The sequence below is a fragment of the Macrosteles quadrilineatus genome, unplaced genomic scaffold, assembly GCF_028750875.1.
Source record: "Macrosteles quadrilineatus isolate MER2022 unplaced genomic scaffold, UCM_ALF_1.0 Scaffold_8__2_contigs__length_117827958, whole genome shotgun sequence".
Classification (NCBI taxonomy): Eukaryota; Metazoa; Arthropoda; class Insecta; order Hemiptera; family Cicadellidae; genus Macrosteles; species Macrosteles quadrilineatus.
In genome coordinates this window covers 62,956,099-62,982,115 of record NW_026542601.1, presented here as the reverse complement: position 1 = coordinate 62,982,115, position 26,017 = coordinate 62,956,099, and the positions used below count along the sequence as shown (strand labels likewise).

General features: G+C 35.2%; 1 protein-coding gene across 1 annotated transcript in view; it reads left to right on the top strand.

The window, feature by feature from the left end:
• Positions 1–15,625, top strand: part of LOC128999764 (ubiquitin carboxyl-terminal hydrolase 22-like) — a 53,831-nt gene extending 38,206 nt beyond the window's left edge. The window contains exons 6-11 of the mRNA XM_054426429.1: positions 4,548–4,655; positions 5,532–5,757; positions 8,379–8,518; positions 9,567–9,653; positions 13,611–13,673; positions 14,189–15,625. Coding sequence (XP_054282404.1) covers positions 4,548–4,655; positions 5,532–5,757; positions 8,379–8,518; positions 9,567–9,653; positions 13,611–13,673; positions 14,189–14,231 — 667 coding nt within the window. The 3' untranslated portion in view covers positions 14,232–15,625. The remainder of the gene's footprint in view (positions 1–4,547; positions 4,656–5,531; positions 5,758–8,378; positions 8,519–9,566; positions 9,654–13,610; positions 13,674–14,188) is intronic.
• The last annotated feature ends 10,392 nt before the right edge of the window (positions 15,626–26,017 follow it).

Genomic DNA, 26,017 nt, shown 5'->3' with positions numbered 1-26,017 from the left:
AAATAAATGAATAATTGTCACTCCACCGAGGAGGTTGTGAACAGAGTCGCGCACGAAGCTATAACTTCGAAACAAAATCTCGCCCTCCCTCTTTTATTCACTCGTTTCCTGGCAATGATGAGGCACGAATAAAGCCAAGAGGCAAAATATTCCCGCCTGAGCCAGGAAAACGACTTTAGGAGACAAAAGCGGGAAACTCGACCAAAATTGACCCCCGGAATAACCCAGCTCGGCTAGGCTATCAGGGGCGCGTAACGCCCCGACCCGACAAAGTAACGAAACACGCCCGGAAGCGGGTTACAATGTTAAGCAAATTATATCATACCAAAAGCTAGTTTAGAAGTTAAGCGTCGGCTGCTAGACTTTAAAAAAATTAAAACTTAATTTCTAAAAAACTGGGACCCTAAACTAAAATTATGGCTTCGACATTCCCTAGTTCTCAAAATTATCTTTCTTTCAACACAAAAATCATGAAAATCTGTCAAGTGGTTGATTCAGAATCGTGAAATAAAAAAAAACCCTGTCATGTTTTAATATTATAGATCCTCATAGGTGATATCAATATAGACTGCTTGGAGCCAAGCCTTGAAATGACAAAACTAAACGAAGTTCTTCTTAGCAACAATATGATACTGCTCCCCCTGCATCCTACAAGAATAACACCTACTACAATAAGCTCAATTGACTGTGTCTGCAAAGATCTAGGCAATGATGATATTCAGGTTGACGTTCTCAATGCCGGACTATTAGACCACACAGCATAGCTCTGCAAAATAAATACCTCTGCCCCAGAAGCTCAGAATCAAACCTTCTATTCGAGGAGATTCAACCAAAGGAATGTCATGAACTTAAAATCTATTCTTGCCCAAGAAACCTGGGAAAGTGTCTTCAATGAACATCAAACAGAGGACACCTATCGGAACTTCAGCAAGATTATTGCAGGAGCTATTAACCAAACCTGCCCAATGGTAAAGTCAAGGAAAAACCCAGAAAACGTCCTATAGCAAACCACGAAGCTGAGGTACTAAAGCAATAATTTCTACAGGCTCTGAACAAATACCTACTGAGTGGAACAGAAGAGAACAAAATTACAATGTCAAATAAGAAAAAAAGATTACGACCTGAAACTGAAGACACTAAGACGACAGGCCCTCAGCAGTCCAAATACAGCAAGCTGATGATAAAACCAAAGCACTCTGGAGGGTCATCAACAGAGAAAGAAAGCTGACTCGAGACACATCAGAACAATCAATCACACCATTTAGAAATAAATGGCCTCAAAACCAACAATCCTCAAAATGTTGCTAATCGCCTTAATGAGTTCTTCGTTAACATAGCTAATGACACCCTTGCACAAAATCCTCAAAACCAAAATCAGTCAGCTGAAATCACAGAGGTACACTGTCAGACACATGAGATGTCTCTTCAGTTAACTAACAAGCAGGAACTGACTCAAGTGATCAACACCCTACCTTACCTAAGAAATAAAACATCTGCCGGAGTAGATGATATGTCCGCCAGTCTATAAAAAAAACGTAAAGAAGAACTTGCTGGATCATTAACATACATCATCAACCGTTCTTTCCAAGACGGAATTTTCCCAAGTGGGCTTAAAATTGCAAACGTATACCCAAAATTCATGATAGGAAACCATTAGACTCAAAGAACTACCGCCCAATTTCATTAATTTCCACATTCTCCAAAGTATTCAAAAAAATATTACTAAACAGACTTCTTCAACACCTATCATCCAATGAACTGCTCACACCACATCAGCATGGATTTGTACAGGGAAAATCAACCACATCTGCCATAATAGCGCTAACTGAATATGTAATAGATAATCTAGAAGAAGGAAACATACCAACCACAATTTTACTTGATTTTAGCAAAGTATTTGACTGCTTAGATCATAAGAAAAATTGGGATTGTTGGGAAAACTGCAGAATGGTTCAAGAGCTATTTAACTGGAAGAAGTCAGATGGTTGAACTTAAATACACTGAAAAGGGGTTATCTACACAAACAGTAAGATCAAAGTTATTACCTGTATAGTAAGGGGTGTTCCACTGGGTTCTGTGCTGGGTACCATCCTTTTCATCTTGTTTACAAATTATCTCCCTCACTATTTGGAAGACTACAGCAAGACTCTTATGTATGCGGATGATACCGTACTCCTCCTTGGAGGAAAAAACCCTGAAGCCCTTGAAATCTGCTCGTTTGTTTCCATAACCATGGAAATACAATATTGCCAAAACAACAGCCTAGTAGTTAATGAAGAGAAAACACAACTGGTCTTTGGCAGGAGAAATGGTGGGGTATGCAGGATCCCAGACATCGAAGGCCCAGAAGAAGCAAAGTATTTAGGTTTAATAATAGACCAGAAACTGACATGGACCCCCCATATTGACAGCCTGTGTAGTAGCTGAGTAGCAGTGTCTACGTGATAAGAAGGATAAAAACCATAAGTGACACCAACATAGCCAAGATTGCCTACCACTCACTGTTTGAATCACATCTTCAATATGGCCTTGAAGTATGGGGAGGGGAAACCCATCGGCACCCACCTCCAACGTGTGCTTATCCACCAGAAAAAAGCAGTAAGAATATTAGCAGACATTAACAAGAGAGGAAGTCACAGACCGAAATTCCGTAAGCTAAAAATCCTAACGATTACAAGCCTGTATATTCTAGCTGTGGCTATCCTAGCAGGCTACAGCTCCAATGAGGTATGGAAAGGCACAGCCATAACACCCGACAGGCTATGAATTACACACTTCCAGTCCATCATCTAACTCTTTTTGAAGAAAATCCTTCCTACATGGGAGTGAAGTTCCTGAACCTGCTACCAGAGACAATAAAAGGCCCCAGCATAAGCAGCACCAGACAACACTTATCGGCTTGGCTTGTGGAGAGACCATTCTACACAGTTGAGGAGTTCATGAACTGGAGAACATCACCGATGTTCCATTGAGAAATAAACAACCCTCATAGTAATAACCATCACTACCGATAGCGCCTCAAAGCCCAAAACCTTTAAATGCTCTTTTATATTTAATTCTCCTAATGTTTTACGCCTATTCTGTACTCTATGTTCAAGAATGAAGTATTCTGATTCTGATTCTTAACATCCTTGTCTTGTAACAAAATGGTTTCTTGTGTCTTTAATTTTGACAAAATGTTTTGTATTGTATTACGATAAATTTGACAAGCATCAATTAATTAATATTACAGTACTAAAGTTACTAAATTAAGAATTTGTAATGACCCTTGCCTACAACTATAATTTATTCCACTGAAAGTATTTGACGTAACCATGTTTTGTGTTTATTTGTGACTTTTCTATCAATACAAAAAAATTGAGATACTGTAAATGTAGTTTATTTTATAAATAGTGCAAGTACGACTTCAAAATATGGATTATACAATTCCAAATGAACAGCAATTATTTATGTTATGTTTTTAGGGATTGCCCGTTTTAACCGACCATTTGAGTTATCCGAACTAGGTTCGGTCCCATTAGGGTCGGTTAAGAGGGGGGTCTACTGTATATGTTATATATGTGTCCGTTAGCGCGATAAATCAGGCAAAAGTGATCCGATTTTGATGAAATTTGGTACAAGCGTGCTAACCTACGTTTATTCGATCGAGTTAGTGAACCTGCATAATCGGACCTTGGAAACGGGGGTTTATGGGGGGTTCAATGGGGTAAAAATAGATTTTTCTCATTTTTGACCCTAAAAACACAAAATTTCATAATTTATTTCCAAACTATTATGTACAGCTTAAAAAGATAAATAATTTTGTATATTGAAGCGTTGTTGTATACCTAGTGGTTACGGAGGTAGGCTAGTTAAAAAAATTGTAAATTTTAAATTCCCATGTTATCTTATGGAGAATAAATAAACTGTTGTAGTTGGTTTGTTTATTGATGTATTTTAATCAAATTTGACAATTTTGTTGATTTTATACTAAGCATCAACATTTCAACAAAAAACACACCTCAATATCTTCCCTGTACCAGCATACCTAAGTACTAAAATAAATCTGACAATTTTAAGGGAATATTTTAGTAGAAATCCAGCCAGGTAAATGGAAATTCACTTAGTCTGCAGGTTTGCTGCGGCGGGGGTATTTATTATTAAGAAGGTTATCTATAATTAAAGAAAGGTAGTAAATAGTAAACGTTTTGTAGAATAATGCTCACAGTTTTCTTTGTAAGTTATATTGTATGTAAGCTACAGGTAAAGAAGCTTACCGGTAACTAAAATATTTAGGCTTGACTAAACACATCAGCTCCACTTAGTCACTGCGTAATGGTTGTCTGAGAAAGTTAAACCCATTATCTCAATGTCAAGAAAATAATTTTACTCACTAATTGGTTAAATTAAGTTTTAATTCTAAAATTAATAATAAGATGTGTAACTATTTTATCCAGTAGATCTAAAGAACAACAATATTCTTTACCACGTTCTCTTCTGTTGTGAAGCACGGATATGGCAGCTCGTATAGATACAAAATCCTAAATAAATAAGACTGTCATTTACAGGCACTGCACAGCAAAGACATTGTGCCAAACACCACACCATTGCAGTTGTATCATTGACCAGATATTTACAGGAGGGCTACAATCGGATGTTGTCTGTACTGCTTGCAGGTATGTTGATATTTTGAGTTCTATAAATAAGACACGTTTTTAACTAACATTTCTCATAAATCTACATTGAAGAAGTCCTACTCTAGGACCGAATATCAATGTTTAGTTTTGTTTGAATTAGTGAAAATTGGATCAAGTTAATTAATACCAATATAAATTGGACTCTCCTAGTGATGTAACAGATCAGCACTACGAGGTAAGACACAAACATCCCACCTTCTCCGTTAAACGACAATTTTTGTTGTCTGTGTGGACTCGTTCAGTTTTATATGTCGCCAAAACCACATATTTTCAGATTCTACGACATACAGTCCCCTCCCTCCATGTATTTATTCTCCCTCATGCTTGACTGAGAAGATTTCAAAATAAACCCAAATGATGACATATCAAACTCCTCCCTCCCCTATTTAACAATATATAGATACTGCCCAAATAACTGGAACTAAAACGGTTTTAAACCTTGCCACAGTAAACTCCTACAAACTCGGCAGCCGATAACCCGGATTTCTTGGTGAACCTGTAAAGAATTTTTACGCAAGTTACACAAAACCCTTTAAACACAAAGGCATGGTGGTGTATTTACAATACTGAAAGTTTCCCTGGTGGATAACTAGGCTACCTAACTCAGTGTCATTAGCCCACACATTCAATAGTCAGACCACAACCATAAAAACATCAATGTATTTTCTTAAATAATTCACATATATATTCCGTAATTTAATGTCTTAGTTTAAGATCTTTGCCCTTCTAACCAGTCACTTGGCATTTCTCAAACTCTGCACCCTTTTGGTTCACATTGTCCACATTATGCTAAGGTTATGGAACCATACTGCACCAAAAGTTTTTCTCGTAATCCCCAGCTCATTTTTGTTGTAGTGGAGTGTCGACAACTATCGACCCATTCTGGGACATCTCACTAGACCTGGCTATCAGTGGAGTGGGCACCTCGCTGTCACTGCTAGAATGTCTGCAACAATTCACTCGGGCTGAGCATCTCGGCACAACAGCCAAGATATGGTGTAGCAATTGTGATACTTACCAGGAGAGCACTAAACAGCTCACGTTAAAAACACTTCCTGTGGTCGCCTGCTTCCACCTCAAGGTGCGTCACTAGGCTATCAGCATGTGAGGTTAGTGTAGTGCAGACATTGTAAGTGAGGTCAAGAGTAGGGGAATAAGAAAGGCAGGTACGGGGGGGGGGGGGAATCAGGACCACGATTATATGGGGTAATGGGGAGGGAGGAAGACCACACGGATCACGGATAACTGAACACCAAGATTATTCCAATATGACATTAACATGTTGTTGCCCATAAAAACGTGCAATACTGTATAAATTACCCAAATTACAACAAATTATACTTTCTTCACAATATTTAGAAGGTATGAGTTCCCCCACCATGGTTTTGTATTTAATGTATTCTAGTGTACCTGTTGCTCGAATTCGAGCAATTGCTAAGTATTACAGGCGTTATTTTAAAATGAATAACACTCATTTTAAAATAACGCCTGTAGGTGGGTTTCTATGACTTTCCTATGTTTCCATAGTTTGCAAATCGGCTCTTTCAATGATTACTAAGAAATGCAGCACAGTCAGTGTTAATTCAGTTTTCTTCTTAGTATATCAATTTATCCAGGCTCTTTTGCTTTTTTATATTGTAATAATTACGCCAACCTAAATTCAAATACAGTATTAAATATTTCTTTTCAACCAAGTAAGTAAATGTTTGTAGCAAACTGTTAAATTAGCAGACTTATTGACTGTTTACAATATTGACATATGCTCTTCTTCTCACTTTTAATTTCTGACATCAGCTGGAGTTTCATAACAATATTTGTTAATCCCATGTTAATCTTATGGAGAAATACGAAACTTTAAAGGGCTCCAGGGCCTCACTCTCTAATTATTTCCCTAAAAAGAAAGTTTCCTGCACAACTTCACGTTACGCTCTTTCCAATGACACCAAAAACATGTCAATCGGTTCAGTAGTTTCGGAGGAGTAATTGTGTCAAAAAACCTGCTTGCGTATTAAATAAGTATAGATTGCTGAATCAGCTGTTGAGCTATTATTTTAAAAGGTAATGGTGAAGTGGAGGGGATAGATTTCTTCCCCTAAAACCACTTAAATATTGTGAAGAACCAAGTATAGTATCATGCAATCATGATATGTTAAGTCATTAACCTTGGTTCAGATATAAAAACCATAACGATTAAAATGACAATTTACCCAAACAAAAAAATTGCCAAACACTGTGTACTGCAAATTAATCAGTATAGAACAGAACAATAGAAGGTCAAGTAAGCTAGAGCCAAATGCTTTTTCAGGACAGAGTATTTATAAAACATTAGCCAATTTGCAAAAAAATGTAAAATAATAGTACTTAATTATACAGGCTGACCTGTAAGTAAACAGCCAAACTCCAGGAAATGGTTCTATGGGTAAAAATAAAGAGAAAATAAAGAATAACATTTTTTTTCCAAAATCGCTTCGTTAACCAGATATCCGCCATTTTGTATTTTTTTGTACATAAATATTTTTATTTTTGAATTTTTTTAACTGATCTTTATAAAACTTGGTATGTAGGTTGAAGTAGAAAATGTTATGTTAGAATGTTAGAAAAAAAAATTCATCTTGATTCAAATTAAAATTTCAAAATGGATTTTACAACTAAAAATCGTAATATTTCAGCTATTTCTCATTCGATCTTTTTGAACTTGGTATCGTTTGATAGGGAATTAAAAATGCTAAATAAAAGAGTGTTCTTGACATTTTTTCATAAAATTAGCAGTTTTTGAGTAATTTAAGTTTAAAAATTAAAATGGCCGCCATTTTGAAATTTTAAGTTGAATCAAGATGAATTTTTATTAACATTGGTCTTTTCTACCTCAACCAACAAACATTTTTGGGATCGTGTATTCCCGATCATTGCACTCTGGCTCATCGGGTACTGGTAAAAAAAGAACCAGCTTACCTGATGGAAAAACTGGTCTCCCGCGATCGGGTGTCTCGGTGCAATACTCGACAGGAAAAGCTGTTTCACTTCCCGAGAGTGAGGCTGGAGATTGGCAGGAGAGGCTTTCTATACTTTGGGCCGAAGTTTTATAATGACCTCCCCTGTGATCTTAAGTTGCTGGGTGTTCCAGCCTTTAGCAATAAGCTAAAAGAAATGTATAGAAAGGACCTCAAATTTTGTAAATAGATTATGTACTTTTTGTTGTTAGTTTTATTTAGTATTAGTAATTAAATTGACAAGAGTTATCCTGTAAAGCAGTATGTACTGAGGAACGCTTGCTAAATAAAGGCATTTTTATTTTTATTATTTATTTATTTATTTATTGGGATGGGATTGCACTTGATACGGGATTTTCTTGGTGGGTGATTCGCTCTGGCCGTTGGCGATTTTGCTGCGTCGTGAGTGATGATGATGACGTTTCAGCAATTGCAAAAATTATTGTCAGTATTAAGGCTGAGGATGATGATGTCTCCACAATTGTGAGAGATGTTCACGATGATTCCGCGAACCCAGGAGACAATGATGATATCTCCGAGACAACTATGACGGGACTGATTGCTATATAGGTGTGGCAATGGCTGGAACAGTAGTCTATAAAGTCAAGAATGTGATTCTGGTGTTAGATTAACAAAAAAACTCAAAAATTAAATTCTGTTATAATTATGTATAAAAAACACTACTTTTGAAGTTCTAATTTGTTTTTTACAGAGGTTTGAGCACTCCAACAGACTGCACAAGAAGATATCAACGGAGGTGGTGTTTCCTCAGGAGCTTGACATGAGTCCCTTCATGTCTCACAAACGCAACACACACGTCTCCCACATTCCTTCCACCCTAGAGGACTACAGGTAATGAACTGTGTTGGCCTATAGGTTGTTGTTAGGGGTTCCCCGTCATTTGTCCGGGAAATCTAGGTCCAGGTTCAGTCTGGGAATAATTTTCAGGCCAAGGTCGGGTGAAGTACCGGTAATAATTTTAGAATTAAAAAAGAATTTTTTTCTCGGTATGAGAGCAGTTTGATTTTTGAGCTGAATCAGGCTGAGCGTATATTTTTAATTATTATCATGACAGCAGAAAGCATCTTCAAGGATTGCAAAATAAAGAATGTATGATTTCACAACCACAGGAGACATTTAAGAAATTAAGATTTTACTCAATCACAGGAGATGTTCATAATTTCACTGTGACTATGACTGAGAGATCTTCCTGAGCACAAGTTTGCTGCTACAACAGTAAAAAGTTCACCATTTCTCAGTGATCACAGAAGGCATTCACGATTTTGCAACCACCACGGGAGATGTTCACAATTTGTTGCGACTGCAGAATACGTTCACGTTTTTCTCGCAATCGCAGGGGATGTTAATAATAATGCCTGAGTTATACTTGCCCAAAGAGATGTTTATGATTTCACCACAATTTCTGGAGATATTCGGGATTTCACCACAATTGTAGGAAAAATTCCCAATTTTACCACAAGTGCAGGAGATACTTTATTATTGCTTAATATTGTTGTTTTAGTGGAAATATTTTACAAACCAAAATTGTAGGATATCAATTAATACTTTTTAAATCAATACTTTCCAAAGTAACCTGATTTTGGCCCGACCTAATGGCTCAGGCAAGTATAATTGCATACATTTCTGATGTTTGGCTGTGTGTCAACACAGTACCACTAAACAACAATTGGACTGTAGCATAACAATAATTTGTGCCATACTAACTGTTTCAAATGAATGTTTTCTCAAAAGTGTTTAGCAAAATATTTTAAGACCTCAGTAAGTTCAGTTGGATTTAGGTTAGTCAGTTCCTCCATATATCAAAGTTTGTTTTCAGGTCATGGTATTTTTGATGAAATAGTATATCAATAAACAGTACTAACAGTGAATGCGTTTTCAGGTATTCTCTGTTTGCGGTGATTAATCATGAAGGATCACTGGATACAGGCCATTACACAGCATACATCAGACAACAGCATAGACACTGGTACAGTCTGTTACAAATCTGTTGATTATTTTACTTTATTACTAATCTTCCTGTTTTGTGGAAATGTGTCATAAGAAAATGGAGAAATCCAATTTTGATTACGCTGATAGGTTGCTCATGACCAACTGTCAATACAAACTGTTTCAAACATCAGCCCGCTTTCACATTTTAAACTATTGTTGAATGTATAGTATTACTGAGCCAGTGTAGGGTTAAGAATACAGAAGTGGTCATTCATTTTGTAGACCTAGATGACCTTTTGCTTACATCTCCGATATTTTACTTTGCCTCACCAATGTTACTTACATATTTTAAGAATTATCTAAATACCAGCTGGCCCGACAGACTTTGTCCTGTCCTAATGTGGTTTTATGTCAAATGCTCGTTCATTTTCAAGATGAGCTCGTTCGCATGGCTCAATCACGTCCTGGTTGAAGTTCGTTCGCTACGCTCACTCACCTTTAGGTTGGAGCTTGTTCGCTGCACTCACTTGCCTTCAGGCTAGCTCGTTCGCTACGCTAACTCACCACCAGGTTGAAGTTTGTTCGCTTCACTCACTCACCTTTTGGTTGCAAATTAGCTGTTGTCATAAATTTAAAAAAATAATAGTGCTGCACCCTGTAGGTAAACCTATTAAATTTCTAATGCTAATGAACATCACAGAATAAAATTCTTTAGTTGAACCAGCAGTTAAGATTCTTTAATTTTATCTAAATATGAATACTCATATGGTTAACATGGGAAACTCCAGAGCCACTGGGGCGGAGCCCTTTTGAGGGATCTGCACACAAACCATCCTTGAATAATGCTTAATAATACCTGAAAGTTTCATTACAATCTGTCGAGCGGTTTCGGAGTCCATAAAGGACAAACAAACAAACAAACAAACATACATACATACATACAAACAAACATACATTGGATTTTATATATATAGATATAAAGGCAAAGCCCTCACTGACTCACTCACTCACTCATCACTAATTCTCTCACTTCCCATTTACCTAGGAGGCTGAAATTCGGTACACCGACTCATCGGGCTTTCGGGCTCCGCCCCAGTGGCTCTGGAGTTTCCCATGTTAACCTTATGATTTTTCATATCTAAAAGGAATTAATGATTGAGCCATGCGAATACTTATGAAGTTAAACGGGGCAAAGCCCGCAGGTACAGCTAGTCTCACTATAAATGGTAAAGTTTTGATACATCTGTTCAACACAATTTGTTGGTAATACTCTTAGGAAAAAGTGTGTTTATGACTCGGAAAATTTTTTTAAACCAAAATTTAGTTTCAATTAATTAATATTGTTGTTTTACGAATTTAAGTTTCAACTAGTGTACATGTTGCTCGAATTCGAGCTATTATAAAGAAGTACAGGAGTTATTTATAAACAAATAACCTGTTTAAAAACTAATAACAGTCATAATTTCTGTTGATTTTAAAAGAGTCAACTAAAAGATTATTAACTAAAGGAAATACTCACAATTTACATGACAGTCCTATTCCAGTTTAAAGGGTTAATTTTTAACAATCAATCTGCCCATATACGGGAAAAGGTAAGCTTACAATTTAAGTCAACGTAAAAAGGCTATCAGCTTTTATAAAGTACCGTACCTAAGTTGTTTAGCCAATATGTAGACAATAAGGTGTAGGCTACTTTAAACTCTACAGGATAGAGTTAGGCAAAAACTGGCAGAACTCTGAAATGGTGTTATTTATCATAGGCTTACTCATATGCCAAATCCTTAGAATAAAAATGCAATAACTAATAACCGATATCATTTAACACAAACCAACATCCAAAACTAAACACATTTTTAATACAACATAGATAATTTACACATTGACTGTTTTAAATATGTTCTTCTCCTCATTATTAATTTTTGCTTCGCAACGGGAAAAATCTGTTTCATAATCATTGAAATAGATTTATAATAAATAATCTATCATAAAGTTTAAGATTAAATAAACCTACCACATAGTTGTTTTACATGGTGGAAGGAAAATACATTTTTTTGGATCAGCTGTCGGAATTTGTGAAATAGACATTTGACAGTTCTGGTTGTTTACAATAAAATGTCAAACCAAATGTAAACATTGTGAATTTTCTCATGCTTCCATGGAGACCAATTATTTAATATTTAATTTCTGACAACAGCTGGAGTTTCAAAACAATGTTTGTTTCCCATGTTAATCTTATGGAGAAATACGAAACTTTAAAGGGCCCCAGGGCCTCACTCTCTAATTATTTACCTAAAAAGAAAGTTTCCTGCACAACTTCACGTTACGCTCTTTCCAATGACACCAAAAACATGTCAATCGGTTCAGTAGTTTCGGAGGAGTAATTGTCACAAAAATCGTGCTTGCGTATTAAATTAAGGAACGCGGCAGCGTTCCGCCCCGCCAAGTCCCCCAGCGGTACACAGCTAATAAGTATATAGATTAAGTAATATTGTTGTTTTACTAATTTGTTAGAAGGATGGACAACAAACTCACCTAAAGAAAGAGTCCTAAGAAGTTAAAGGTACAATAAAAAAGAAACACATTTAAATTAAACTGATATTTCTCCCCTTTCAGGGCTTCTTCAGAGGTAGAATGGGAAGTTGAAGTAATTCTACCTCTGAAGAAGACCCTGAAAGGGGAGAAATATCAGTTTAAATGTGTTTCTTATTTGTGTATCTTATCTTTAACTTCCTGGGTCTCTTTCTTTGGCACCGTTAGCTGTGTAAAGTATTGATCCAGTAGTCCAGTGTGAGCTCAGCCTCGCACGGGGAACGTTGTTTCGCTTGCCGCTTGTTGTGCCAGTTTTATACTTCAATCTGGAATAATTTGTTTCCACTGTTCCAAATTTAGTGTAGTGTGGGGTTTTGTCTTGGATTTAGTGAAATTGAATAGAATTACTGTAGTGTAGCATTGTGGAAGGAACTAACCTCAAAATAGTGCTCGACACCTTTTTTGCGGTATTTTAAATTGAGTATTCAGGTTTTTCGCCCCTGCTTTTTCCCCCCCATTTGGGAAGTACTGAGGACCTACTAGCAGCTTTGTTTAGTGCTACTATCTGTTTGGTTCTTTTAAATTACGTCAACAACAACTGGAAAGCAGTACATGCTACAATATTCTATCATTTGGATCAAAAACTCAATTTAAACGTTTTCGCGCACTCAACTTTGCAGCACATTAGCCACCGGCCATCGCGCAACCACAATGAACGTGTTAACAAGTTCTTAAAGCCAAGTTGCTTTTCCTCTTTAAAAATTACTCTTATTGTTGTTTTAAGTAACTTTAAGAATTATTATGATCAAGGATAAGGATCAGCTAGCTTATCTGGTCAATATAGTCCTACCATTAGGATTAACTAACTTTTAGGAATGTTTCCTACATTGTGGACTATAGATGTGCTGTAATTTACTAGTTATTGTAATTTAATTGGTAAAACATCTAATATTTGTCTTTTGTTTGCTTTTTCGCTTTAACTGTGTTTGCAATCAATTTTTTTTTTTTTTTTTATTACCAAGGCAGTGAAAGGTGGGAACGGAGCAAGTGCCGTTCTATTCTTTGCCGTGGGGATTATGAACTGTCAAAACCGTCAGATAGGCCCGAGTGCCGTTTGACTCCCCAGAGCGTAAGAGTGATTCAGGGTAAGGGTATTGGTAATAGTGGAAGGGGGTGTAGTGGGCAGGATGTAACGGAGACCCGGTACATTTTTTTCATAATTGGCAAGGTTAGGTTAGGATATAACAGTTTTATTTTATTCATAAAACAAACAATGCTCACCGTCCCTGATCGATCTTTCCACCCCATACCCACCGCAACGTAGAACCGGTCACTGATACCTGGCCGGCACTCGCCCTGGCAAGCCTCAGGCTGTAAAATGACCCTCGTCAACGTGTTTACTGTTCAACGTGTTCAACTGTACAACGTGTCAACGTGTTTTAAAGGTAATTTACCTATGTTCCAGGTACAAGTGTGATGATCACATGATCACCAGAGCTCACATCAGTCAAGTATTGGACAGTGAAGGGTGAGTCATTTTATCAAATGTAGGAAATGTATTACTAGTTACTGAAAATGATATTTCAGTTGGTAGTATCTGCATCTGCATATCTCTTGTGGGAGATTGGTAGTAGTTGGCCTGTGTCAAATTGCATGTAGAAATATTATAAATGAGAGAATAATAATTATTGAGAAGAACATTTATGGTGAAAATAGAGAAAAAGAATGTTTGGTCTAACTAACTCAAGCTGTAGAATTGCGTTTCTATAATCAATTATGAGCGGTAGCATTATTCTTCTTGGCATTCTTAGCCTTAAGCAAAGTATTAACAACCAGTATTAACGTAAATATTTGCAATATATATACTACTTGAGTTTAGGCAAGAAGGTGTTATTAGTTGGAATAAATAGCCAATAAAATATCCATAAGTATGAGTTAAAGATCTGTTATTGTAATTTCTAACCCTTTCAACTTATGTATAAAACTAGTTAACCCCACCATATATGCAACATTGATATTGGAATTTTATTTGTTTTGTTTCAGCTATCTACTCTTCTACCACAAACAGATTTTGGAGTATGAATAGAATGTTTGAAACAACAATTGATCGTTACACTTTCCACTTTCTTTTATACTGAATCCAATAATTAAAAAATTTGTTTAACCCTTAGGGTGTTACGAGAAGAAAAAATTCACTTTTAATTAATCATACCATTTTTAAAAAGTGTAAGATCTTGCCCAACATTATTTTTTAAATTATATTGTCACAAATAACTTTCTGGTGACAAGCATTCAAACGTTTCATTGTTGGCTGTAAGTACACATTTTGTATACTTACTGTCACCTGAACCAAGTACAAGATTGTATCTTTGACGATTTTATACAGTCAGCTAGCAAGCATGTAATATATTAAGAATTAATGTGGATAATCACAGATTAGTTAGCTGTCAAGTTGTTTGTATGTGTCGCTAAATACGTCAAAACGTCAATACAAATGAAATATGAAACACATAACTAACTTTTTTATCTGGAATATCAAAATATTTTTGAATTACGAGTATAGAACCAAAGTAGTGGTTTTACAAATTATTTTAAATTGGAAGCTGAAACTGCCGATGTAACAAAATGTATTTTCATTGTGATATTAATTATTTAGATTGTAAGTTAGATTATACGTGTATTATGTTCCTAATACTAAGGCGACTCCTTTCTACAGGAATCAAGCGCGATCTACATTTTTTCTAACTTGAGCGGTGCATGTAAGTATGTTGATATTGTAAATGTATTTTAATTGTAAAAGTCTGTTTTTAGGATCTTACACTTTGTGTGTTGACTGATTTTGTATTTATTTTATAGTCATGGAAAATAATATCAGAATGTTATTTTAAAACCCCAGTTGCGTTATTGGTGGATCTATTTAGATCTTTGATTAATTTATACTTAAATCATAACTAAGTAATTACTATGTAATGGTGTGATGTTTAGTGTCTAAATCATATGAGTGTTTTGACTGCATAACATACTTTTTTGTATACTAAAGGAATATATTATTTGGGATACCGTTTTGTATACAACAGAACTTGTGCTGATGCTTATGGTAAACAGTCTTCCTATTTCTTGATAGAGAGTTTCCCCCGATAAGTAACAATATTGTTTCTAATCAACATGGTGCTATCTAGACTTTCAACAGCTGTGATAACTGTTCACTCCAAGGTACTCAAATGCTAAGCACCAATTTTGTTAAAATTTTAACATATTATTTACAAAAGTTCAGTAGCTTATGATGTTTCAAAACTAGAACTAGCTGTTCCTGACCAATGTGCAAAAATGAGTCTGGATAATGTACCAGCTGGTTTAAGTCAATAACAAGGCTTTCATGTAATTCATTCAATCGTTAAAAGTACCATTTGCCTTAAAATACACATGGGTGTAATTTTGTTTATATAGTTCAAGTAGAATTCTAAACTTACTTTAAAATCTGAAGCCTGTTTTTATTTTGTCTTAATATTTTTTTATTGTTTTTGTTTTATTATGTCTCATGCTGGTAATATGTTTGCTGATGTTGACAAAATTTTTCTCTTTTATTTTATGGTGGATTCAAAAATGTATGCGCTACAGTTTGATTTTATAATCAAAGGGGACCGACTTCAATGTAAACTTTCTAACACATTAACTAAATAACGGCTAAACATATTTAAGCCAAACTTACCAAGGTTGTGTTGTCAAATGTTTGGAAGGTTTAGACAAAAACAATTTCAATTTTTGATAATGCCTATATATAAAGATTTAAAAGGAACTCAAAGTTTTTAAATTTTAACATTGGCCTTAAGGGTTGCCATGATGGTTACAAAATAACAAGGTAAATGTAAACAAAACAAAGAATCATAGCATATTTTAAAATCAAAATCAAGCCACAACCTAAACACAGTACAAAAGAAAAAAATTCAGATGATGAATACTGATCAAATAATACAGAGAAAGTCTTAAGTCAAATTTAGTTGTTTTGTGTTGCTCGACTTTTGATTTAAGTTGTAATCTGGAAACGACCGCTGATCGAATGAATAGTTAGAGTATTTACAGATTTGATTTACATAGCTAAATAAGGTTATAACAAATAACATTTATCTTATGTTGTTGGGAATTAAAACAACTACATGATTCTGCAGTTTTACATAAAAATGTATTCTCAAATCAATAGTTTTATCTAGATATGCTATTATGAACATGCTTTCTTATTATTTACTTTGAAATATTTTTTATGATATCATCGTGTTGGCAACACACTTGTTCTATTGATTGTTGTGTTGGCAAAGACTTTGTCTATATTATTGCCCAAGAAGGATAAAGTATTTTTTGCGTTTTCATTTTACAAAAAAATTCCTAGTTCACATAAGAGTGTCATATTAATGAAAGAAAATTTCACAATGCATTCTCAAAAACTGCCTGATATTATTTGTAGAAAATGAAGATGAGCAATAAACAACAGAAACGTACAAACAATTACTTCTGGCAATGTTTTGAGATAGTGGAATGTAGAACACTTGCTTGAAAACAATGCTTTTCATAATTATGTTAAATGTACAAAATTTTAGAAAACAAACCTCATAAGGTATGGTGATAACTATTTGTGCAATTCTCTCAAAGCACGCAAGCCTTTAAAAAGTTACATCTGTTATTCGTATGGATCCATGCAGGATTATTTCTGCCTGAACTGCAAAATCTGGCCAAGATTAAGAAAGTGCGATTGGTTTAGGTTCAAGGTCGGGTTCAACCTGAACTGTGGGTTCACCAGATGACATTAGCAAACCAGAAAAAGCAAACACAGGAAAAATACCGATACAAAGGATATGTATGTAACGTCCACATATTTACTTATGCAACTATTTACAATTTCTTGATGGATAGCCCCTGGATCATTAAAATTAGCAGAATATGGTTTATGTTACCTTTCCTAAAATGATCCTGTGTAGTTGTAAAACACGACAGCTGTTTCGTGCTACAATGAGCACATCTTCAAAGTGAAGAAACACAAAATCAACTCATTTAGCCCACGGTTGAGCGCGTCAAAAAACACATAAAGTACATGAAGTTCACACAAAAACATATTACAAATACTTGGCCAAGTACCGCAAACACACGACGCAGCACCGGTAATGTGTAGGTCATGACTGGCGCGTGGTCACGGTGGTATCGGTGTTATAAATAATATTTAATTTGAATGACAGCTGCTCATTCAAGATATGGTCAGGATGTTCTCTAGCTGCTCTATAGATTTCAAATTCTTCTATTGTATCCATGCGCCTCTTGTTGTTGCAAAAATGCATGACTTCCAAATTTGTTTCTATGTCAGTGTAGTTATGGTTGTGGTTAATGAGATGGTCGGCGAAGGTGGATTTGTTGTTTCTTTTTGGTAAGTGTTCTTTAAATCTGGTTTTAAATGAACGAGCAGTTTGCCAGATATAAAAACGTGGTCACATTTGATTTTATAAATTCCTGTGCCATTCACTTTACTAGGGGATTGTTCTTGGTCTGTTGAAGGATGTCTTAAGAGGATTACCAAAGATTCATAAACCTAATGTACCAATAAGGCCCCTTGTCAATTTTAGGACATCCCCTGCATACAAGATCTCGCAAAAAATAGATAAAATAATCAGGAGAGAAATAGTTCTTGAAAATGATTATAGGGTAAAAAACACTGTAGACTTAGTTAACAAATTAACAAACATTGAATTAAAAGGATCATACATGCTCGCATCCTTCGATATCGTTAATTTATACTCCAACGTGCCTGTTAGAGAAACAATCCACATCCTAGAAACTAACTTACATAAAAATTCTTCTTTGTCGACAGTTGCTAAAAGAGAACTAATCAAATTAACAGAATGCATCTTAAATCAAAATTACTTCACATTCAATGGCCAATTTTACAAACAGAACGAAGGACTAACCATGGGCTGCCCTCTGTCGAGTATTTTATCAGAATTGTTTATGAACCACATAGAGAATGAATTTTTATGGTCTGAATTTTTATAGAAACTGAGAACAATAAATCTATAAATTTCTTAGATGTATTAATAACCAGAACAGATAAAGGAATTAATTTTGATATTTACAGGAAGCCAACAACGACGGATCAGACAATCCATTCATCCTCACACCACCCTCATAACCACAAAACAGCAGCTTTCAACAGTTACGTTCACAGACTATTATCCATACCGTTGAGTAATGAAAACTATAGAAATGAAGTCGACACCTTAAAACACATAGCAGTAGCCAATGGTTACAACAGCTCGTTAATTGACAAATTGATAAGGAAGCACACACAACAACAAGACTAGACAAAGCAACGCAACCGATAACAAACAATATGTCAGCTCTGAATTTGGCACAGTCCTAAATACTACCCTAACTAAACAGATGTCCCGAAATAATATTACGATAGCCTACAAAACTTCCAATAAACTTTCCAACATCCTACAACAGACCAAGAACAATCCCCGTAGTAAAGTGAACACACCCGTATTTCGTGGCACAGGAATTTATAAAATCAAATGTGACAACTGCCCACATTTTTATATCGGACAAACTGCTTGTTCATTTAAAACCAGATTTAAAGAACACTTACCAACAAGAAACAACAAATCCACCCTCGTCAACCATCTCATTAACCACAACTATAACTACACTGACATAGAAACAAATTTGGAAGTCATGCATTTTTGCAACAACAAGAGGCGCATGGATACAATAGAAGAATTTGAAATCTATAGAGCAGCTAGAGAACATCCTGACCATATCTTGAATGAGCAGCTGTCATTCAAATTGATCGACCAATCAGCACAAGGGTCCTGATAAACAACAGGTGATGGGGAGGGAAGTGAATGTCTCCGATACCACCGTGACCACGCGCCAGTCATGACCTACACATTACCGGCGCCGCGTCGCGTGTTCGCGGCACTTGGCCAAGTGTTTGTAATAGTGTTTTTGTGTGAACTTCATGTACTGTATGTGTTTTTTGATGTGCTCAACCGCGGGCTAAATGAGTTGATTTTGTGTTTCTTCACTTTGAAGATGTGCTCATTGTAGCACGAAACAGCTGTTGTGTTTTACAACTACACAGGATCATTTTAGGCAAGGTAACATAAACCATATTCAACTATTTATGATCATAAAGTAACCGTACTGGCGGAATTTCATTCCGTAAGGCCCTTGTTAAATTTTCCAAAGATTATATGCATATTATGGCGATAATAGATTTTTTTTCCTGGTTATATCACAGGTCTAGAACTAATCTTTGAAATAGAACTTATACCGTAAGTAAAAATGTGTTTCTTGGTGCCAATGCCCAGATCGAAGTAACTGGGTATTACATGTGCAAAGTTTGATTTTTGTAGCTTGAATGATTCTTGAGGTATAAATTGTTTTGTAAAAAATACAAAATGGCGGCTAGCGGCTAAACAAATTTGTTTTCAACCTATGTTTATATGGACCTTTTTGTTTAGATTGATAAGAACTATCAGCCCCTGTTTGTGACACCCTTCATAAACACCCTGTATACAAAAATTAAATTAAAAAACTATTCCATGGTGCTGTATTGTATTTATGATATAATTAGGAAAATATAAATGTCTCTGATTGTTACATTTTCTATAATCCTTTTGCAATATATTAAGTAGCTAGGTAGCCCAAATAAACTTCTTTACAATATTGCCCCTTTCATTGTCTTTTTGTGTTGTAAACCTCTTCTACAAATTTCCCTAGTATTGTATGTACAGGGTAACATACAAACTTACTAGCTCAAAACACAAGTTGCAACAAAAAAGTTAATAAATAATGGATTAGTTGAATGGTGACATATTTTGTAATTAACATTGATGATGAAAACATACCTCCATCTATGTAATTATTAAATTGGGTTTTAGTCTGAGCTTTATTTAACAAACTAGTACTCTTCTATAGAAATAGGAACCTCTTCTTTCAGCTTGTGGTTCAAGTGATCTTGGCAAACATTTTATTCTTATGGGTTTTAAAGATTTTATAGCACATTTTGATTATTTATATAATATTATAGTATAAATAATTTTATAAAATTTTTTTTGTTTTTTCATTAGGTGTATAGATTTATAAGTTTTCGGGCGTAAATACCACCACGTGAGCACGCAACATACAGCTGTCCGTGTGAAAAGCATGCATTTTCTAAATTTAAACCGACGATAGTCAGGAGTTGCCCTAGTGCCTTACAGTATATAGGTCATTGCGAAAGCTAGACACAAAGGAAATTGTACTTGCTTAAATTCAGAGGGTAATTCGGATGAAATCATCAGTATTCTTGGGATTAAGACTATTTCTCCTTTAAACTTACCCCTGATAATTTTTGCTTCAATAAATTTTGGTGTAATTTTTTTAATCGTCAGTCTGGTAACATTGCACAGCTTCGGTGGATTTAAGTTTCGCATTAGTATTATTGGAGTTCCTTCTTTTAATGACAGTAATGTGGTGGGTTAGTGACAAATTGAGAGGCATTTGAATACCCGAGATAGCACGCACGATTATTATTCACTTAATAATTTATGTTAGATTGTGTGGGTATAGAACAAAAGACAAAAAAATTAAGGCATGCCATATCTTTTATTGTTTATAATCTATCTATACTATTATAAAGAAGAGGTGGTGTCTGTGTGTGTGTTTGTATGAGCTAATCTCAAAAACTACTGGTCGGATCGGGCTGAAATTTGGCATGATGATAGCTCACATTCCTGATTAACATATAGGCATATTTTTATCCCAAAAAATCCTTCGGGGCTCCGCCCCAGTGGCTCTGGAGTTTCCCATGTTAACCTTTTGAGAAATGGAATTAATGAATCTTAACAGCTGTTTCAATTAAACAAGTTGGTTATGTTCTATGATGTTCAATAGCATTAAAAGTTACAAGGATTACCAACAGGGTGCAGCACTAGCACTATTATTTCTTTTACATTTATGACAACAGCAAAAGGTGAGTGAGCGTAGCGAACGAACTTCAACCTGGAGGCGAGTGAGCGTAGCGAACGAGCTAACCTGAAGGCAAGTGAGCGTAGCGAACGAGCTAACCTGAAGGAAAGTGAGCGCAGCGAACGAGCTCCAACCTAAAGGTGAGTGAGCGTAGCGAACGAACTTCAAAAAGAACCGAAATTTCTTAAACCATGTCCTCACTCATAACTGCTATAAGCATTTGATACTTATATGCCAACCCCGTACGAAGGACGGGTACTCTGCTAGTACTATTATAAAGAAGAGGTGGTGTCTGTGTGTGTGTGTGTGTTTGTATGAGGTAATCTCAAAAACTACTGAACCGACTGGGCTCAAATTGCACACAAATGAAGCTACAGCTCCGAGGATACATATAGAACTATTCCCGCTTCGATATTGTCCTAGGGCTCTGCCCCGTGGGCTTTCAAAAATTTGAGGTGAGAGATTTAAAAGTAAATATTGATTGATGGTATCCATGGTAACAAAGAACAAACCTACAAAGTTTAAAAATGTAAACAAGCAGAACTAACTGTCAAATGAATGTTGATTTCATATTTCCACACAGCTGGTTCAAACATATTAAATACTGCACGAATATTAGAACAGAGAGGGTAAGGATTATAAATTAAAAATAATGATGTCACTAGCCCGAATGTAAACATTATTTGACATTACTTAAATGGAGCTGTCAAACCATATGTTAATATAATTTGAATTTCATTAGTATAATATATGAATCTTTCAGTTACTTCATTTGTTTATGTTTATGATCTATTATACTGAGTCTGTTCTAATATTTGTGAAATGCTGTAATAATATTTTAGAGGGAATAATTCGTTGTAAAAAAATTGTTCATGGATATAGGAAATAATTAAGATTCTATAATCATTGCCCTATCAATCTAGGCTCTTATTCTGAGTTTTATGAGGTTTATTGTGATAGTTTTTCGTTTACAGTGCAAACCATGAAATACATTCTTTTATTATACCTTAAAATCTATCTTTGGTTTTGTATGGTAGGTAGCATAAATAAGTAATCACAGTAAGATTTAACAAAAACGTACTATTATCAAGTTAAGTAGTACAGTTAAATTTTGTTTCTAAATTTGGCATTTGGAAAACCATTTGGCATGTTTCTAAGAACCAACATTGTCTCTTTTGCATACTGACCCCGATGCAAGGCCCGGGTATAGCTGCTAGCAAATAGAATAGTAGCGCTGATTTGCAGTAGCTGTTCAAATGGCGCTACTAATTGCACCAACGATAACATTAGGTTTAACGAGTACCTAGGTTTTTGCTGCCTACAGGGAGGGCAACGAAGTGTGATTTTAAGGAACATATCATTAGCTTACTATGAAATAAATACATTTGCCAAGTTTGATAAAAATTGATCCATAAACAAGCAATATTACAACAGTTTACTTATCCTACTAATATTATAAGTAAGAAAGTTTGGATGTATGGATGGATGGATGGATGTTTGTGACAAGTAAACGCGAAAAATACTAACGCTAATTTTAACCAACTAGCAACAAAAAGTTGTGGTACACAATGAGAACTTAACTTTTTTTCATGGTTTAGGTGCAGTGGTAGAAAATTAGGGCTATGGTAGATACTGTAGGATACTATAGGATACCGTATAAATTAAAAGACAAAATTTTCTTAAACCGTGTCCTCTCCCATAACTACAATAAGCATTTATACTTATATGCCAACCCCGTACGAAGGACGGGTACTCTGCTAGTACTTTGATAAAGGTTTTTATGTTTACATATTTAACGTTAAAGAATTTAAACGTTATAGTGCTGCAATTGGGGTTTAATATTTTTGGACTTATTCAAAAGTAAAATAGTTTTCTGTGCTGCACTCTGGAGAAACATTTTGGTACTATTTCAAATCATGACTAATACAGAATGTTGTGATTATTCAAACCTACAAAACAGTTTTTGTGAAAGTAAACATCTGCTTTTATATTATACTAGTTGGCCCGACAGGCGTCGTCCTGTCCTAATGTGGTTTTATGTCAAATTAAAGGTTTTTATGTTTACATATTTAACGTTAGAGAATTTAAACGTTTATGAGTGCGTAGGTGTGCTGCAATTGGGGTTTAATATTTTTGGACTTATTCAAGAGAATTTAAACGTTTATAGTGCGTAGGTGTGCTGCAATTGGGGTTTAATATTTTTGGACTTATTCAAAAGTAAAATAGTTTTCTGTGCTGCACTCTGGAGAAACATTTTGGTACTATTTCAAATCATGACTAATACAGAATGTTGTGATTATTCAAACCTACAAAACAGTTTTTGTGAAAGTAAACATCTGCTTTTATATTATACTAGTTGGCCCGACAGGCGTCGTCCTGTCCTAATGTGGTTTTATGTCAAATTCTCGTTCATTTTCAAGATTAGCTCGTTCGCATGGCTCAATCACGACCTGGTTGAAGTTCGTTTGCTACGCTTACTCACCTTTAGGTTGGAGCTCGTTCGCTGCGCTCACTTGCCTTCAAGTTTAGCTCGTTTGCTACGCTAACTCGCCTCCAGGTTAAAGTTTGTTCGCTAGGCTTTTAATTACAAATTAGCTGTTGTCGTAAATAAAAAAAAAATAATAGTCCTGCACCTTGTTGGTAAGCCTATTAACTTTTTAATGCTATTGAACATCACAGAATCAAATTGTTTAGTTGAACCAGCTGTTAAGATTCTTTAATTCCATTTAAATATAAGTACTTATAAGGTTAACATGGGTAACTTCAGAGCCATGGGGGTGAAGCCCTTTTGACGGATCTCACCAAACTTCACACAAACCATCCTCGAATAATGCTTAATAATGACGGGAAGTTTCATTACAATCTGTTGAGCGGTTTTGGAGACCATAACGTTCAAATCCTACTAATATTATAAATGAGGAAGTTTGGATGTATGTATGTGTGTATGTTTGTGACAAGTAAACACGGAAAATACTGGTCGGATTGGGCTGAAATTTGGCATGATGATAGCTCACATTCCCGATTAACAAATAGGCAAATTCTTATCTCAAAAATCCTTTCGGGCTCTGCCCCAGTGGCTCTGCAGTTGCCCATGTTAACCTTATGAGTAATAGTATTTTTAAAGGGAATTAAAAAATTTAGCCAGCTGTGTCAACTAAAAGAGTTGGTTCTATTATAGGCCTATGCAAAAGCATTAAAAACTTATAAGATTTACCAACAGGGTGCAGCACTATTATTTTTTTCAGCAACAAAAAACTGTGATACGCAATGAGAGTAGGATTTTTATTACAGTTACGTTTATTTTTTTAATTTCATGAATAATTTGTGATTATTGTGAATTTTTAATAATCTATCTTTCTCTATTGTGTAGGTGAATTGGTAGAACAATATGGCTAAGTGTAACAATAGCATACCATAAATTTGAGGAAGCCAATTTTCTCAAACCGTGTCTTCTCACATTGCAAACGCAAAGGTCGAGTATAACTGCATACTTATTTTCCAACCCCGTACGAAGGACGGGTACTCTGCTAGTATATATATAAATATACAAACTTCCTCTTTTATAGATTTATTTGTAAACATTGTAGTTCAAAAAGTATGATATTGGCCCACTTATAAAACCCTCTGGTGCGGAGCCCTTTTGACGGATCTGCACGAAACTTTACACAAACCATCCTTGGAAGATGCTGACAGTTTCATCACAATCTGTCGAGCGGTTTTGGATTCCATAATGTATATACATACATAGTTCCTCTTTTATAGATATAGATATGTGTCCGTTAGCACGATACTTGAGGATTTGATTTTGATGAAATTTGGTACAAATGTGTAAACCTACACTACATTTTATTTTAAGGAGTTCGTGAACCTCATGATCGGACTATAGGAACTTTAGGGTTTATGGGGGTTTTATATGGTAAAAATGGGTTTCCCCCATTTTTCTCCCTAAAAACATAAAATTTTGCCATCTTTTTTAAACCATTTTGTATAACTTAAAAAACAAATAATTTAGTACGTTGAAGTGTCACTATGCGCCTAATGGTTACAGAGAAATTTCCAAAAAAATTGCAATTTTAAATTTCTTATGGAGAATAAAAAAACTAAAAAACTGTTGAAGTTTGCCTGTTTATGATCATATTTTGGTCAAATTTGGAAAATGCACTTATATTAAACTCTATAAACATTTCACAAATTCGCTTAGTCTGCAGGTTTACTGTGGGGGGGGGGGGTTTATTTGGTCAAAGGACTGAAATAACAAGAAACAAATTGTTAACAAAACACAACCTTTAAAGTACTTACAGGACAGAACTAACAATAAAATTGGCTTCAGCTGTTCCATAAGGATGAGAAATCTGCTAAGTGAGTGTGTTTTATCTATGGTAAAACCATTGAATATACACAGAATAGTCAATCTGTGTTTAGCCAAGAATCGAGAATCAAAAGCTTTATTGTCATTGACCTTTCACAAGGGATATAGTCAATAGAAATAAAAACTAAAACTATAAAAAATACAGTAGTGGGTTCTAAATGAAAAATCAATGAATATCAACATCAGAAAGTTAATACTCTGTTACACAATAGTATGGATTTTTGATGAGACACTCAGACATTTTAGACTCAAACCTATTAAAAGAAACCAGTTTTGCTGCCAGACCTTATGCAATTTATTTCATGGCTGTTATGTGTTTTGGCCAATCCATGGGCAAGAATTTCTAGATTGGATTTGCCTCTTGTATTGTAAGAGTGTGTACTCTCCCTTCAAGTGAATTGATGTAATTTAGCTTTAGTGCAGAGGAGGATGTAAAAAAATATACAAATTTACTACAGTCATAATTTTAAGGTTAATAAAAAGAAGTCGACAGCTATCCACAGGGCCAG